Raw genomic sequence first — 19094 nt, 5'->3', positions numbered from 1 at the left:
CATAACAATGTAAAGCAATTATACTCCAATAAAGATGTTTAAAAATAAATAAATAAGTAAACAAATGGAACCTAATGAAACTTAAAAGCTTTTGCACATATTGCATAATATCACTTATATGTGGAATCTAGAAAAATGGTACAGATGAACTTATTTGCAAAGAGAAATAGAGACACAGATGTAGAGAACAAGCATATGGATACCAAGGCATGGCCGGTGGTGGGATGAATTGGGAGATTGGGATTGACATATATACACTACTATGTATAAAACAGATAACTAATGAGAACCTACTGTATAGCACAGGGAACTCTACTCAGCGCTCTGTGGTGAGCTAAATGGGAAGGAAATCCAAAAAAGAGGGGATCTATGTATACGTAGAGCTGATTCACTTTGCTGTACAGCAGAAACGAACACAACATTGTAGAGCAACTATACTCCAATAAAAATTAATAAAAAGAAAAAGAAACAGACTTGCCAAAGAACAGAGGATGAGATGTTCACACCGTTGTTGAGCAGGACAGTGCAAATGAAGACCACCATGAAAGACCATGTTACATACATTCAACTGAAAATAATTTTTTAAAGATAACTGTCAAAATGAAGTGTTGGACAAAACGTGTATCCACAGGATTATTCTTGTATTGCTGATAAGAGTGAGTAGTACAAACACTTTGGAAAAGTTAGATTAAGTTCAAAAGTCACATTCCCCCTGACTCAGCAATTCCACTGTTAGGTATCCATCCTATCAGCACAGGTCACATAGGAATAACCTGGAAATAATTCAGATTCACATCAGAAGGAGAGTAAATAAATAGCACAGTATATGGCTGTCAAAATGAATGAAATACAGTGACAGGAAACAATATGGATGAATGTTAGCAATCTTATTATGTGGAAAAGTAAGTATCAAAAGATTAATACAGTGATATTCTTTATATAAGAGCTAAGAACTGAAATAAATATTCTTTTTAAGAATGCAATTAATGAAATGAATGTGTGTAAAAGGGAAAACATTGGACTGGGTTTATTGTGATGGTTGCCATGGTGTAGGACTTCAGGGGGATGGAATGAATGGTAATATTGAGGGATGTGGCTTTTGTGCTTAATTTCTGGGTCCTGGCTTTGTTTTAGTTGCGGGTTCCTAGGTGCTTTTTCCATTATAAAAGATAATTAATCGAATAACTAAATAAGTGGGCCATGCAAGAAAAGGATAAACATTTTAAAAGTATATTTTCTATTTAAATATTTGTTTAAAATGATGTCATAAAAAATTACCTGTTACACTTTTAACTGGAAATGAAAAGATACTTAGTTTTGAGCTCTAATGGGAGATTGTTTAGAGTTCTAGTGCCACAGAGAAGAGACCAGTCTATCAGCTCTGCAATCATGGACCTGTTATCCTCTTAGGTCTCGTAAATGTAATGCTATCCACTTCACTGAAATTATTTTGAGTTTTAAAATGAACAGTGTAGCACTTACTATTTTATTCTATTTATTAAATTATTTATTAATTTATTATATTTTGCTGAATCAAACACAAGTAACTTAGTATCCTTGTACCAGAACATACTATTCTGCGAAGAACATTTTCATTCTTGCACTCCTCCTTTTTAACCTTGGCTCATATGCGCCATGCTTTTTGGTCCTTCAAACAGAGAAACGCCACTAATACTGTCAGCAACTTTCATGTCAGTATGACTGAAAAAAAATGTGAGTGACCAAGAATACTTTTTTTAAGACTTTATTTAATTTATTTTTTTATTTTTCTGCGGTACGCGGGCTTCCCACGGTTGTGGCCTCTCCCGTTGCGGAGCACAGGCTCTGGACGCGCAGGCTCAGCGGCCATGGCTCATGGGCCCACCTGCTCCGCGGCATGTGGGATCTTCCCGGACCGGGGCACGAACCCGGCAGGCGGACTCTCAACCACTGCGCCACCAGGGAAGCCCAAGACTTTATTTTTTAGAGAAGTTTTAAGTTTATGACAAAATTGAGAGGCAAGGAGAGATTTCCTGCCCTCCCTCCACACACACCAAGAGCACTTTTCATAAAAATACTTCCTAACTTGCAGGAATAACAGTCTTAGTAGACAACATAGGAATTTTGTGAATTTCCAACCTTAAGCATACAGAAACCTTAAGGGTAAGTGCATTCAGAAGCTGAGAATGAATGTATTTATTGAGTAAATTATACACCTTCCAAGTGCTGTGGGGATAACGCTCCTCTATGTATCTGCTAACCTTTATAGAAATTGAGTATGTTGGCTGTTCCTGAACATTCTTCAAGTATATTTTGAATCCACTTAAATAGAGTTTATAACTGTCTTTTTAATGTGTGCATTTTTACTTATTCCTGTCCTTCCCCCTTTTATAGCCCTGTGAACAAGGACGCCGGATGAAGCGAATCCATGCTGTGGCGAACATTGGCACGGCACTCAAGTTCCTGGAAGGAAGGAAGGTAAGAGGGAAACAAAAACAAAACACTTCAAGAAGAAAGCGTGGACATACTAATATTTTCATTGTTGATTGTTGGGTAAAAACACTGCATGCAATCTATACAACATATATGTGCAATATTATTGTAAAATCATTTTAGACTTACAGAAGAGTGGGAAAAAAAAAGAGGTACAGAGATTTCACGTCTGTACTTCAGCCAGCTCCCTCTAATGTGAGGGACTTATTTGTACATAGTACATATATGTAACATAGTACAACTACCAAATAAGGAAATTAAAATTGGTATGGTACTGTTAAGTAAAGCATAGAAATTAATCTAATTTCATCATTTTTTCAACAGTGTCTTATTTCTGTTCCAGGATCCAATCCAATAACATGCGTTGCATTTTAATTGTTGTGGCTCCTTTGTCTTTTCCATTCTATGACCTTGTCTTTCTGTGTCTTTCATGACCTTAATGATAACCGCTAGGCAGTTATTTTTCATAATATCTCTCAGTTTGGTTTGTGTGATGTTCTCCCATGATTAGATTGAGGTTATACATTTTTGGCAAGAATTCCGAGGAAGTGATGTATTCTTCTCAGTGAATCAGTTTAGTGGATATAGATAGAATTCTGACTTGTCTTATTGCTGGTGATGCTAACCTCAACCGCTTGATTAAGTCATCTGCTGAGTTTTTTTTTTATGGTAAAACTACTACTTTTCCATTTATAATTCAGAAATAACTTAGGGGGGAGGTAATTGAGATTATGCTAATATTCTGCTCCTTGCTCACTGATTTTAGCATCAGTTGCCTTCAGTAATTACTTCTGTGCTGTTTGCCTAATGATGATTTTGTTTTTCCCTCGTTTCTTTTATACTTACTAATTGGAATCGTTATGTAAGAAAAAGATGACCTTTCTTCCCCATTTATTTATTCAATTCCTTCCTTATTTCATTATGGACTCATGGATATTTATTTTATTCTATAGTTATAATCCAGTATGACTACTATTATTGTTATTATTGTTATTATTTTGTTGCTCAGATTGTTCTAGCTTTGTCCATTAAGAGTTCCTTCCAGCTGGCTCCTGTGCTCTTTTGACATGGCCCCATCCTTTTTCAATCATTTCCTTATTTTCTGGAGCTACAGATTTTCCAGGTTTATATTTTCCTTACCCCAATCCTAGAATCAACCACTTCTCTAAGGAGGCTTTGTTCCTTTCATTAGTGAATGGCATTTAGAAACCAAGATTTGGGTGCTAGTTGTGCTCATGGCTACTGAGGTTTCATTGCCCTCTCAATATACAGATCTAGATGTATGTATGTTTACTAATCTGGGTATACACACATATCTATATTTCTCTCCCCTCCAGCTCTCTCTCTCTCTCTCTCTCTCTTTCTATATAGCTTCTTCTATTATGTGTGCATGTAAACCTTTACTTCAAATTGATACTTCCGATTTCAGTCCAATACCACAAGGTCCATTGCATGATGATTTCTTTCTGTTTTCTCTGGCAGTGAGAAACCTGGTTCTCATCTACAATATATTGTCTTCTTTTTCATCTCTAGTGTATACACATAAAGTAGTTTCAGAATTGCTAACCCACACCTTTGTGAGAAACATATTGACTAACTGGAGAACAGTATTTGTGTACAGTTCTTTCGGTCTTCAGCATTACAATATCCTGTCAAGAGAATGTTGTCCAGATTTACCTAGGTCACTTCTGTTCTCCCATCCTTTCAGTGTGATTATGTTATTCATTTGTGATAGAGTTAAGTAATAGAGTTATATTCCATTTTGGGCAACCCCACACACATCCTAGTTGACCTTAATTATTTTTTATTTTAGAGAACGAGACATTATTATGATTCTAGGAGCAAAAGTTACACTTAGAGAAGTGGCATTCCCTCCTCATCCTTGCTTCTCCATTACCATTCTCCTTCCTTTTACTCCTTTTCTTACCTCTAGGTAACCAGTTTCTCCAATTTCTGATTTATCCTTCCTGTATTTCTTTTGCGGGAATGAGCAGGTTATTTTCATACACCACCTTCTTTCTTATACAAAGGTAGCATACTAGCGATACACCAGGTGCACTTTACTTTTTTCATTTAACAGTATATCCTGGAAATCCCTCAAATCAGTTCACAGAGATGTTCCTCATTCATTTTTACAGCTGCATAGTATTCCGTGGTCTGGATGTTCCAGAGTTTATTCAACCACTCTCTTATGAATGAGCATTTAGGTTGTTTCTAGCATTTTTCAAACAGAAACGATGATGCAGTTAATAACTGTGCATAAGTATTTTTGTATTATTGGAAGTATATCTTCTGGGTAAATTTTCAGAAGTATGATTGTTGGGTCAAAACATAAGTGTGTATTTTGTTTTGTTAGGTGTTGACATATTTCCCTCCAGAAGGGTTGCACCAATCCTTTTAGATTTTAGCCTTTTCTAATTTGTAGAAATTCAGGAAGTCTGTGTTTGGCAATACCAAAACCAGCTTTATAAATGGATATCCAGATACTTCTGGAAAATAGAATGATTCAGTTATTTACTTCTCTGTCTATATGCAATAAATTATTTCATTTATTCCACAAATGCATAATTGAATACTTTCTGTAAAATGAGAATTCTGGAAAATATTAATTCTGGAAAATTAAAGAAAACTAGATTCTGGCTCTTAAATAATTTACATTTTGATGAGTTGTTAGTACAGTGAATCAGTATAAAGTTCAGTCAAGTGTGCTAACTTCACACCAAAGAGAGATTCTAGGCATTAAGATGGTGTAGAAAAACAGTCTTAACGTCTAGTAGAATATTGGACATTGTTTTCAGGTCACTTTAACATCATTCTTAATGGAGTGTCTCTCTTCTTCCTTCTCTCGCTTCATGAGTTTTTCATGGAAAGCTGAAAAAAAAGCCTTATTTAACAGGATGTTTATAGAGTTTTCCCAGTCATTTCATCTTCCATTTTGGCTATATAACAATAGTGTCCTTCTTTGTTTTGATGTATATTTGCTGGCTAGAATATGAAAACAAAATTCTTCTTATTAATTAATGTCTTGGAGAAATATTTAATGACTTAACCCATGAAAGGCATTGTTTGTAAAGAGAACCAAAGAGTCTTCTTTTCACAAAAGACTTGTTTGTACCAGGTCCATTTTCACAGAACAAACCTGAATAACTTTTTAAAAAGTAGAGGATTCAGATTTTAAATATTATATTTACTAAGGGCAAAAAGTAATGCATTTGAGTTTCAGGACAAAATCCAAAGTATTTCCTTTCTGTCCCCACAAATCCCTAACTACTTTGATTTTTTAAAAATCTACCTGAAGTACATAGTTTTGGGCTTCTCTTTCTTGCATTTCTTCACCCCATTGGCTCACAAAATAATTGACAGTGGGGTAGAATGAGTTTTTGAAGACTCTTTGGTGCCCTCCCTCTTACTGTTTATTTTTGTTCTTTATAGTTTAAGAACTTAAGTCTCAAACATATTTTCAAGAATTTGTCTTTAACCTTTGTATTTACTTTGTCCTCCATTTAGATTTTTTTCTTTAGATGATAGAAGATTTGTTTAGTACTCGGATAAGGAATAATGAAGGCACTTTTCAAGTTTACTGAAGAAAACCCTACCATTGTGTTTATTTTCCACTTGTTTACAGGGTTACTGAATAAAGGCATATGTTAGTATTTGATAAGAATTGTATAAGTTTGGCTCTAATGAATAGATTCATCACTACTTTCCACAAGTTTTTCTCCAATGAGGTGTCAGGTGGATCATTCTAAATAGTAATAGGAGGAGCCAGTCACTGACCATGCTTCCTAAAGCTTGCCATAGTGCACACAAGGACATAAATTTAGGTTCCTGTGAGGTCCAGATAGATGATGTAAACGATGAAGCAAGGTAGAAGCTGATCATGGTAGCAGGAAAACGGAGTAGTCCCATGTGCTGTCTGGAAGAAGGACGCAAATACTCAATTCCATCTGGTGTTACCTCGATGAAATGCAAGCACAGTGATCCCAGGTTTAACAGTTGAACGAGAAAAGCCAGTAGTCTGGATTTTTATTGAAATCTTATTATTTATTTAATTTATTTAAGTTACTTATTAACTAATGCAGGTATTTGGCTACCTATATATATATGTAGAAAACAACTCGTAAAGTGGTGATGCATCTGTTCATTAGGTTTTCCAATGTATCAAGAAAAGCTGGTAGTCTGGATTTTTTATTTAAATTTTTTTGAAATTTTTCCCAAATAATTCAAATTTTTTTTGAAAGGTCTGTGGACCTTGTATTAGTCTGCTATGGCTGCCATAACAGAATACCACAGACTGGATAGCTTAAACAACAGAAATGTATTTTCTCACAGTTCTGGAGGCTGAAAGTCCAAGATCAAGGTGTCATCAGGGTTGATTTCCTCCTTTTTTCCAGGCTCGCCGACAGCTGCTTTGGCACTGTGCCTTCACGTGACCTTTCTTGTGTGTGTGTGCAGAGAGAGAGAGAGAAAGTGAGAGTGAGGGTTCCGGTGTTTCTTCCTCTTCTTATAAGGATACCAGTCCTATTGGATTAGGGCTCACTTTTACAACCTTGTTTCACCTTAATTGTCTCCTTAAAGGTTCTATCTCCAAATGCAGTCACATTGGGGGTTAGGGCCTCAACATGTGAATTTTGAAGATAATTCAGTCCATTCGGGCCTCTGGCTTACAAAATCAAACTTCTCCAAACCTAGAGGTTTTGTTAAAACAGATTCTTAGGTCGTCTTCCTTGTTTTCTGGCTCAGAAGGTCTGAGGTGAGGTCCATCTATGTGATTCATCCTTTCTGGTTTCTGGAATTCTTCAGTCTCTTTGGATGTGTCTCTATTGCCCCTCCCACAATCTTAGGGCTATTAAAAGTTTATTGTATATTTCATAGGATTTTGCAAGGGAGAGGAGGTATAACAGGCAAAGAACCTGTGCTCCCCAAACCCATTATGGTTTTTAAGTTTTTAAGAAAGAAAATAATTTTGAAAAACGTTTTTTCTTCACAAGTTGAGCAAAAGATCTTCAGATTCTGTAATAAGCTGAACGTATAAACTTCAAAGTGCAGTTGGAGCTGGGTTGAGGTAGGAAATTCAACTTATATATTCAATTGCATTTTAAAAAAGAATGATATATAAGGAAAGAGAAATAATTTGTCCTCTATGAAAGGCATTAATCTTGTGGTTATTAGCATGTATTATAAATTTGTGGTCCATGGACACTAAAATGGATATAGAGAAAATTCTGGAGAAATTGTAAAATGGAGCCGTCAAAATGATTATAAAGATTGTAATAGGTTCTGTCATAAAAGATTAAAGAAATGTGACACTCTTTATTTTCCACCAACAAGTATTTTATATCTTACACAGTGCTAGGTTTAAAAGAAGTAGACATATGATCTTGTGATCTGTGGAAGTTCTCAATTTTTTTCTGTCTCTGAACCTGCTGAATGAACTTCAGCAGTGAGATAAAATCCCATGGGTATATCTCAAATTATTTACAATGACTTTTGTGCTAGCTTTTACTTTACTTCTCAGTTGTATAACTAGTAAATTTAAACCAATTACTCAAGAGTAAGGTGATTGTGGGATGATTTTGCTTCTGATATTTTTTAAAAAGTAAGCTATTTACAAACTTCTGAACTTTATTTTAGTATCACACCTTATTAAATCTTGGCTGAAAATTATTTTTTTTGTTGTTTGTTTGTTTTTGCGGTACGCGAGCCTCTCACTGTTGTGGCCTCTCCCGTTGCGGAGCACAGGCTCCAGACGTGCAGGCTCAGCGGCCATGGCTCACGGGCCCAGCCGCTCTGCGGCATGTGGGATCTTCCCGGACCGGGGCACGAACCCGTGTCCCCTGCATCAGCAGGCGGACTCTCAACCACTGCGCCACCAGGGAAGCCCTTGGCTGAGAATTATTGAGCTAGAAGTCTAAGAAGTACCTTAGTTTTTTTCTTATTTGTCCAGGGATTATGAAGAGGAGGATAAGTAGCTAACTGTATTCTGTAGAGGCTGACTGAGCTAGACCTACCATACAAGTCTATGTTCCTGGGACTTCCTCATAGTTGGGAAGACATTGAAATGAATAATTGGGGACAATTGTAGACAGATTAATTCTGAGTGCTTTTTAGTTGTCAGTGCCCCAAAGTAGGGAACTGAATCCCCCCAGTCTCTTTCTACTCTCTTAACTGTTTCTCTTAATAATTAACTATTTCTTGCCTTTCCTTTATCTTTAAAATGTATTCTGCATATCACGCTCTAAATTTACCACCTGCATTTTTATTCCCTTTGAACAAATAATGTGGATTTTGAAGGACTATTTATATATGTATCATCTTCTCCCTTTGTTTTTCATGTCAGTCCATGTACAGAGGATCACCGGTTAGTACAAATTTTAGAATTTTTAACTGCTGACTTTTATAGGTAAAAGAGAACATAAGTTTCATGCTATTTGGTAACAAATTTCAAAGTAAGTGCATCTTCTTAAACTTCCCCTCACAGTTTCTTTTCCATTCCAGTCAACCTCTGAATGTAAAGAATAACCTGTTTTTTTTTTTCCTGTCTGGCATTTTGTTGGTAATTCCTCGCATGATGTCATATTTTTTTCAACTTTAAACCAGTTTTTGAAATTCATTCTGTAGTTGTGTTTATTGTGTGCACCTAATGAATGCCCCTGAAATTTCCACTGAAACCATGTTTCTATGGCTCACCCTGCTTCCTCTTGTGTACTGCTTCCCAGGCATGACCACATGTTATTGACGTCTAGTCAAGTGCTACTTATTGCGTAATTAAATGGTCTGTAATCTTCTAGTACATTACTAGTACAGTTTTTCTTTTTAAACAGATTAAATTAGTCAACATTAACTCCACTGATATAGCTGATGGCCGACCCTCGATAGTTCTCGGACTGATGTGGACCATTATTCTGTATTTCCAGGTATTGTACTTCTTCAGCTCCCTTTTCAGTTGATATAAATGTCACAGATGGAGGTAGTGGTGGACATTTTAATGATGAATAATGCCCTCATTTTCTGTACCTTTGCGGCTGAACCTCAAGTTAGCAGAGATGTGACCTTCACATGTGCATTGTTTTTTGTTGGCAGAAAATGCCCTCTTTTTCTTCGCTAAGGTGTTATATATGGAACTCCCCAAAGAACTCGGCCAGGTACCCAATCCGAGAAGTGGGTAGAACACGATGGAGATGAAATATTGGTGTAAAAAGAGTTCAGGAAGCTTTTCTTTGTCCTCTGGAAGGGAGCGGTTCTATGCTCCTATTAGACATTAAGGGGAGAAATTAACTTGCTGTTCTCTCTGGGATAATTCTTCTAGCCGTAAGGTCATTTTTTTAAAGAAATGGACTTTATTTTTTAGAGCAGTTTGAGGTTCTCGGCAAAACTGAGCAAAGAGTACAGAAATTTCCCATGTACCTCCTGCACCCACACATGCATAGCCTCCCCTTAACCAGTATCCCCCATGGGAGTGGAACCTTGGTTACAATTAATGAACCTTTACTGACACATCACTATCATTTCAAGGTTTGTAGTTTACATTAGGACTCACTCTTGGTGTGTACATCCTTTGAGTCTGGAGAACCATTAGGTTTTGTTTTCTTCATTCATGCATGTATTTAACAAGTGTTCATTACTGTGTACAAGGTCCCATTTTAGATGTGGAAGGAAGTGCAAACAGGAGTAAGACATTGGTCGTGCCCTTTAAGAGCTTATATTGTTGGGAGGTTAAGGGTGTTAAGATCAATCAAGTTGGAAAATTAAACCACCTGAGAAGAGAAGAACAAAGATAACGCTGACGTAATGCTGACGTTTTGCCGACTGTTGATGCTCACGCAGATTGAGGAGTTGACCAGCAACCTACCGCAGCTGCAGCCTCTGTCCAGCAGCACATCCTCCGTGGACAGCGTGGTCAGCTCTGAGACCACCAGCCCCCCAAGCAAACGGAAGGTGGCCACCAAGATCCAAGGAAATGCTAAGAAGGCTTTATTAAACTGGGTCCAGTACACAGTCGCCAAGTAAGTACCAAGAAGGAGTTTGTTTAAATTAGAAACCCTTGAATAATTTGAGGTATCAATTTATGACTGAGTGCACATTCCAGTGATTGCAAAATTTATGGAGACAGAGGAATGAATGGCTTTGCTCCGGCTCTCATTTCACTCTTCCCTTGAATTAAAATGTAAACAGAAAGCATCCCTGATACTCTAGAAAAATGTTGTAATAAAACTAAATCCTTCTTCACTTGTGTGATGGGACCCAATTAAGTTGTTTAATCCCTACACTTGATTAGCATGAGGACTAATGCCATTTAGGTCATTGTTTGGATTTTCTGCTGCTATTAGATAATTTTTACACAAATAAATTAGAGGTTTAAACGTGATTATCTCTTCGTAAGACTATTGAGTTCTATTTAATAATATTGTGGACTGAGATCCACATTCTGAAATAATCATATTTGTTTTTATACCTTGACACTTTCTGGCAATTTTATTTTTTAATGTTTTCTTTGATCTTATCTTTTATCTGGAATGTACATTCTTTTGTCAGCTCCAGCTATATGGACTGGGAGTTTGCTTCTAAGCATAATAAATTTACATGTGTGCACATATATGTGAGGATACTGGATATAAAATTACTACTCTCAAAAAGTACTTTCTCATAGCAATTGCAATAGAGTTTCAAGTTGATCATACCAATATTTTGTGGTCAGATGTGGTACGTAATAAGATCTCTTCACCTAGAAGATGTGTTTTTGTAAGATTTTCCTAAATGACATGTAAAATTAACTCGCTTTCTATTTTGCTTCACATGCCTAGATATAACCCACATCTAATTCTCTCCTTCTGGAAAATAGTTGTAAACAAGTACTTATCATTATAAAACACTGAGGCACTACACACAGGAAGTTCTATTTTTAAAGAGTTTGAAGAGCAAAAATAAGGAGAGAAAAAAATAAACGTAGAGAAGATGTAATTAGTGTTACTAACGTATAGTTTTATTTAACTTGTAAAGTGTGTTGATGGTTTTCTAATTTGGGGTATATTTTTATGATTCAAGTTGCAATTAAAAATATTTCTGAAAGCAAAGCTTTGTGACTCTTGGGACTCTAGTAGGGATGAAATTAAAAGCCCTTCCCACATTGCTGGCATGCTCTTTGCATTCCATCTACAGTGGGTATTACTAATCTCTTTTGCAGCTTAACCAAGCAGGGAGAAGAAACATGTTGGGTAGGAGAGGACTGGTGACCACATGCTACAACATATATCATGATGCTATCACGATAAAAATTTGTAATAATGTCAGTGTGACATTCTGTTGTCTCTTGCTCCACACAGCATTTAATTAAACAAAGTAAATAAATTTTCATTTAATATTATATAGCTTGAAATAAAATCAAATTCAATGATGTTGGAGTTTTCCTGCATAAGTTTTGTTTCACACATGATGTGCAGGGGTCTAATAATAATCGTCATTCCTGCAACTTGTATGTTTGTAACATTGGTGGAAGTTGTATTTTCCTTACCTGTATAAATGTCCAGATTTGTGGACCCAAGGATTCTCCACCTATCAACACCTCAATGAGATCCATTTATTTAACAGCTGCATAAATTGTAGAGATTTAGGGAGATGACCGCTTTCTGCCATGAATAGTCTGGAATGAACACATGATTCTGTCACGCTCCCACATTGTCGATAATTTTTCTAAAAGCTATTTTACACTATCCTGGTATTTATTTTTCAAGCAATTTCTTACCTGACATGGATAAAATAACTTTAGAATCTGTACCTAGTTCAGTATATGACATGTCTGTAAAATTATAATTTGTGAGACTCCGTAGTGTGAAGGTTTATCCATCTCACAAGACTGAAGATGGCGAGAAAGGATAAAACATCCAGTGAGCACCAAATTGTCGGAGTGTATTGAGTTTTCATATAAAATTTCAAAATACTTGATAAGTAAATCAAAAAACTGTTTCAGTAACACAAGATAGTTAATCCCCCCTTCTTTTTTTTTTTTTTTTTACCAATTTCATCTGCTATCTATACTGTCAGAAATGAAAGCATGTCTGACATTTGCATACCTTCTTTTCAAATGTCTAAGAACAGTTGTATTTTAGGACAAAAATCAGTAAGATAACCAAACAAATGAAGATATGTGTATACAGACCCATTCAAAATAACTTGAAGCAAATATTTATTAGCCTATAAATTGGATGTACTTCTTTAAGTGATGTATCTAAGTTTCTTTCAGTTTGTATCACTTCTTTAAGTGAGGTATCTACATTTTCTTTGATTTTGTATCTACAGTTCAGAGGCTTGGACTAAAGCTTTTTAGGAATATCACCTACTAGTTTGATCTAATACAAAACATTATAAGTGTGTGTGCGTGCGTCTGTGTGTGTGTGTGTATTCAACAAATAAGGAGGAAGACCATGTAACAAACCATTTTTAATTGTTCCAACATGGTGAATATTTAGGAAAACATTTTATATATACAATAAAATTCAAGAAAATCAGAAAATATCTAATACATGATGAATATTTATCAGCTGTTCACTTATTTACACCCACCTTAATTTTTTTTTTTAGTTTTCTTTTTTTTTTTTTATACAGCAGGTTCTTATTAGTCATCCATTTTACACACATCAGTGTATACATGTCAATCCTAATCTCCCAATTCATCACATCACCACCCCCACCCCTGGCCGCTTTCCCCCCTTGCTGTCCATACGTTGGTTTTCTACATCTGTGTCTCTATTTCTGCCCTGCAAACTGGTTGATCTGTACCATTTTTCTAGGTTCCACATATATGCATTAATATACGATATTTGTTTTTCTGTTTCTGACTTACTTCACTCTGTATGACGGTCTCTAGATCCACCCACATCTCTACAAATGACCCAGTTTCATTCCTTTTTATGGCTGAGTAATATTCCAATGTATATATGTACCACATCTTCTTTATCCATTAGTCTGTCGATGGACATTTAGGTTGCTTCCGTGACCTGGCTATTGTAAATAGTGCTGCAATAAACATTGTGTTACATGAGTCTTTTTGAGTTATGGTTTTGTCTGGGTATATGCCCAGTAGTGGGATTGCTGGATCATATGGTAACTCTATTTTTAGTTTTTTAAGGAACCTCCATACTGTTCTCCATAGTGGCTGTAACAATCTACATTCCCACCAACAGTGCAAGAAGGTTCCCTTTTCTCCACACCCTCTCCAGCATTTGTTGTTTGTAGATTTTCTGATGATGCCCATTCTAACTGGTGTGAGGTGATACCTCATTGTAGTTTTGATTTGCAGTTCCCTAATAATTAGTGATGTTGAGCAACTTTTCATGTGCCTCTTGGCCATCTGTATGTCTTCTTTGGAGAAAAGTCTATTTAGGTCTTCTGCCCATTTTTGGATTGGGTTCTTTGTTTTTTTAATATTGAGCTGCATGAGCTGTTTATTTTGGAGATTAATCCTTTGTCTGTTGATTCGTTTGCAAATATTTTCTCCCATTCTGTGGGTTGTCTTTTCATCTTGTTTATGGTTTCCTTTGCTGTGCAAAAGCTTTTAAGTTTCATTAGTTCCAATTTGTTTATTTTTGTTTTTATTTCCATTACTCTAGGAGGTGGATCAAAAAAGACCTTGCTGTGGTTTATGTCAAAGAGTGTTCTTCCTATGTTTTCCTCTAAGGGTTTTATAGTGTCTGGTCTTACATATAGGTCTCTAATCCATTTTGAGTTTATTTTTGTGTATGGTGTTAGGGAGTGTTCTAATTTCATTCTTTTACATGCAGCTGTCCAGTTTTCCCAGCACCACTTATTGAAGAGACTGTCTTTTCTCCATTGTATGTTCTTGCCTCCTTTGTCATAGATTAGTTGACCATAGGTGTGTGGGTTTATCTCTGGGCTTTCTATCTTGTTCCATTGATCTATATTTCTGTTTCTGTGCCAGTACCATATTGTCTTGCTTACTGTAGCTTTTTGGTATAGTCTGAAGTCAGGGAGTCTGATTCCTCCAGCTCCGTTTTTTGTTCTCAAGACTGCTTTGGCTATTTGGGGTCTTTTGTGTCTCCATACAAATTTTAAGATTTTTTGTTCTAGTTATGTAAAAAATGCCATTGGTAATTTGATAGAGATTGCATTGAATCTGTAGATTGCTTTGGGTAGTATAGTCATTTTCACAATATTGATTCTTCCAATCCAAGAACATGGCATATCTCTCCATCTGTTGGTATCATCTTTAATTTCTTTCATCAGTGTCTTATAGTTTTCTGCATAAAGGTCTTTTGTCTCCATAGGTAGGTTTATTCCTAGGTATTTTATTCATTTTGTTGCAATGCTAAATGGGATTGTTTACTTAATTTCTCTTTCTGACCTTTCATTGTTAGTGTATAGGAATGCAAGAGATTTCTATGCATTAATTTTGTATCCTGCAACTTTACCAAATTCATCGATTAGCTCTAATAGTTTTCTGGTGGCCTCTTTAGGATTCTCTATGTATAGTATCATGTCATCTGCAAACAATGACAGTTTTACTTCTTTTCCAATTTGTATTCCTTTTATTTCTTTTTCTTCTCTGATTGCCGTGGCTAGGACTTCAAATACTATGTTGAATAATAGTGGTGAGAGTGGACCTCCTTGTCTTGTTCCTGATCTTAGAGGAAATGCTTTCAGTTTTTCACTATTGAGAATGATGTTTGCTGTGGCTTTGTCGTATATGGCCTTTATTATGTTGAGGTAGGTTCCCTCTATGCCCTCTTTCTGAGAGTTTTTATCATAAATGGGTGTTGAATTTTGTCAAAAGCTTTCTCTGCATCTATTGAGATGATCGTATGGTTTTTACTCTTCAATTATTTAATATGGTGTATCACATTGATTGATTTGCGTATATTGATAAACACACTTGATCATGGTGTATGATCCCTTTAATATGTTGTTGGATTCTGTTTGCTAGTATTTTGTTGAGGATTTTTGCGTGTATATTCATCAGTGATATTGGTCTGTAATTTTCTTTTTTTGTAGTATCTTTGTCTGGTTTTTGTATCAGGGTGATGGTGGCCTCGTAGAATGAGTTTGGGAGTGTTCCTTCCTCTGCAATGTTTTGGAAGAGTTTGAGAAGGATGGGTGTTAGCTCTTCTTTAAATGTTTGATAGAATTCACCTGTGAATCCATCTGGTCCTGGACTTCTGTTTGTTGGAAGATTTTTAATCCCAGTTTAAATTTCATTACTTGTGATTGGTCTGTTCATATTTTCTATTTCTTCCTGGTTCAGTCTTGGAAGGTTATACCTCTCTAAAAATTTGTCCATTTCTTACAGGTTGTCCATTTTATTGGTATAGAGTTGCTTGTAGTAGTCTCTTAAGATGCTTTGTATTTCTGCGGTGTCTGTTGTAACTTCTCCTTTTTCATTTCTAATTTTATTGATTTGAGTCCTCTCCCTCTTTTTCTTGATGAATCTGGCTAATGGTTTATCAATTTTGTTTATCTTCTCCAAGAACCAGCTTTTAGTTTTATTGATCTTTGCTATTGTTTTCTTTGTTTCTATTTCATTTACTTCTGCTCTGATCTTTATGATTTCTTTCCTTCTGCTAACTTTAGGTTTTGTTTGTTCTTCTCTCTCTAGTTCCTTTAGGTGTAAGTTTAGATTGTTTATTTGAGATTTTTCTTGTTTCTTGAAGTAGGCTTGTATAGTTATGAACTTCCCTCTTAGAACTGCTTTTGCTGCATCCCATAGGTTTTGGATCGTTGTGTTTTTATTGTCATTTTTCTCTAGGTATGTTTTGAATTCCCTTTGATTTCTTCAGTGATCTCTGGGTTGTTTAGTAATGTATTGTTTAGCGTCCGTGTGTTCGTGTTTGTTACGTTTTTTTCCCTGTAAGTGATTTCTAATCTTATAGCGTTGTGGTTGGAAAAGATGCTTGATACGATTTCAGTTTTCTTAAATTTACTGAGGCCTTGATTTGTGACCCAAGATGTTATCTATCCTGGAGAATGTTCCATGTGCACTTGAGAATAAAGCGTAATCTGCTGTTTTTGGATGGAATTTCCTATAAATATCAATTAAATCTATCTGGTCTATTATGTCATTTAAAGCTTGTGTTTCCTTATTAATTTTCTGTTTGGATGATCTGTCCATTGTTGTAAGTGAGGTGTTAAAATCCCCCACGGTTATTGTGTTACTGTCGATTTCCTCTTTTATAGCTGTTAGCAGTTGCCTTATGTATTGAGGTGCCCCTACGTTGGGTGCGTATATATTTATAATTGTTACATCTTCTTCTTGGATTGATATCTTGATCATTATGTAGTGTCCTTCCTTGTGTCTTATAACATTCTTTATTTTAAAGTCTATTTTATCTGACATGAGTATGGCTACTCCAGCTTTCTTTTGATTTCCATTTGCATGGAGTATCTTTTTCCATCCCCTCACTTTCAGACTGTATGTGTCCCTAGGTCTGAAGTGGGTCTCTTGTAGACAGCATATATATGGGTCTTGTTTTTGTATCCATTTAGCAAGCCTGTGTCTTTTGGTTGGAGCATTTAATCCATTCAAATTTAAGGTAATTATTGATATGTATGTTCCTATTACCATTTTGTTAATTGTTTTGGGTTTGGTTTTGTGGGTCCTTTTCTTCTCTTGTGTTTCCCACTTAGAGAAGTTCTTTTAGCATTTGTTGTAGAGCTGGTTTGGTGGTGCTGAATTCTCTTAGCTTTTGCTTGTCTGGAAAGCTTTTGATTTCTCCACAGAATCTGAATGAGATCCTTGCTGGGTAGAGTAATCTTGTTTGTAGGTTCTTCCCTCTCATTACTTTAAGTATATCATGGCACTCCCTTCTGGTTTGTAGAGTTTCTGCTGAGAAATCAGCTGTTAAACCGTATGGGAGTTCCCTTGTATGTTATTTGTTGTTTTTCCCTTGCTGATTTCAATAGTTTTTCTTTGGCTTTAATTTTTGCCAATTTGATTACTATGTGTCTTGGCGTGTTTCTCCTTGGGTTTCTCCTGTATGAGATTCTGCACTTCCTGGAGTTGGGTGGCTATTTCCTTTCCCATGTTAGGGAAGTTTTTGACTCTAATCTCTTCAGATATTTTCTCTGGTCCTTTCTCTCTCTCTTCTCCTTCTAGGACCCCTGTAATGTGAATATAGGGGTGCATTTCATGTTGTCCCAGAGGTCTCTTAGGCTGTCTTCATTTCTTTTCATTCTTTTTTCTTTATTCTGTTCTGCAGTAGTGAATTCCACCATTCTGTCTTCCAGGTCACTTATCCTTTCTTCTGCCTCAGTTATTCTGCTATTGATTCCTTCTAGTATATTTTTCATTTCAGTTATTGTATTGTTCATCTCTGTTTGTTTTTTCTTTAATTCTTCTAGACCTTTATTAAACATTTCTTGCATCTTCTCGATCTTTGCCTCCATTCTTTTTCCGAGGTCCAGGATCACCTTCACTATCATTATTCTGAATTCTTTTTCTGGAAGGTTGCCTATCTCCACTTCATTTAGTTGTTTTTCTGGGGTTTTATCTTATTCCTTCATCTGGTACATAGCCCTCTGCCTTTTCATCTTGTCTGTCTTTCTGTGAATGTGGTTTTTGTTCCACAGGCTACAGGATTGTAGTTCTTCTTGCTTCTGCTGTCTGCCCTCTGGTGGATGAGGCTATCTAAGTGGCTTGTGCAAGTTTCCTGATGGCCCGGACTGGTGGTGGGTAGAGCTGGCTATTGCTCTGGTGGGCAGAGCTCAGTAAAACTTTAATCCTCTTGTCTGATGATGGGTGAGGCTGGGTTCCCTCCCTGTTGGTTGTTTGGCCTGAGGCAACCCAACACTGGAGTCTCCCTGGGCTCTTTGGTGGGGCTAATGGTGGACTCTGGGAGGGATCACGCCAAGGAGTACTTCCCAGAATTTCTGCTGCCAGTGTCCTTGTCTTCACAGTGAGACAGAGCCACCCCCCACCTCTGCAGTAGGCCCTGCAACACTAGCAGGTAGGTCTGGTTTAGTCTCCTGTGGTGTCACTGCTCCTTCCCCCAGGGTGCTGATATGCACACTACTTTGTGTGTGCCCTCCAAGAGTGGAGTCTCTGTTTCCCATAGTCTTGTAGAAGTCCTGCAATGAAATCCCGCTAGCCTTCAAAGTCTGATTCTCTAGGAATTCCTCCTCCCATTGCAGGACCCCCAGCTTGGGAAGCCTGACATGGGGCTCAGAACCTTCACTCCAGTGGTGGACTTCTGTGGTATAAGTGTTCTCCAGTTTGTGAGTCACCCATCCAGCAGTTATGGGATTTGATTTTATTGTGATTGTGCCCCTCCTACCGTCTCATTGTGACTTCTCCTTTGTCTTTGGATGTGGGGTATCTTTTTTGGTGAGTTCCAGTGTCTTCCTGTCGATGATTGTTCAGCAGTTAGTTGTGATTCTGGTGTTCTCGCAAGAGGGAGTGAGAGCACGTCCTTCTACTCCGCCATCTTGAACCAGAACTAAATTTGTTAAAATGTAATTTGATATAAATACACTAATATGTATAAAATAGATAACTAATAAGAACCTGCTGTATAAAAAAAATAAAAAATTGAAAAAAATAAAAAATGTAAAATAAAATTAAAAAAATGATGTGAGGTGGCATAAAGAGACTGTGCATACAAAAACATTTTGAAATG

General features: G+C 36.5%; 1 protein-coding gene across 1 annotated transcript in view; it reads left to right on the top strand.

The window, feature by feature from the left end:
* The window catches only part of SYNE1 (spectrin repeat containing nuclear envelope protein 1), a 457576-nt gene that overhangs the window by 100248 nt on the left and 338234 nt on the right, over positions 1 to 19094 (top strand). The window contains exons 4-7 of the mRNA XM_060283256.2: positions 2374 to 2457; positions 8813 to 8833; positions 9297 to 9389; positions 10300 to 10478. Coding sequence (XP_060139239.1) covers positions 2374 to 2457; positions 8813 to 8833; positions 9297 to 9389; positions 10300 to 10478 — 377 coding nt within the window. The remainder of the gene's footprint in view (positions 1 to 2373; positions 2458 to 8812; positions 8834 to 9296; positions 9390 to 10299; positions 10479 to 19094) is intronic.

Source organism: Globicephala melas, chromosome 14 (assembly GCF_963455315.2).
Source record: "Globicephala melas chromosome 14, mGloMel1.2, whole genome shotgun sequence".
Classification (NCBI taxonomy): Eukaryota; Metazoa; Chordata; class Mammalia; order Artiodactyla; family Delphinidae; genus Globicephala; species Globicephala melas.
This window is presented reverse-complemented; position numbering and strand designations above follow the sequence as displayed.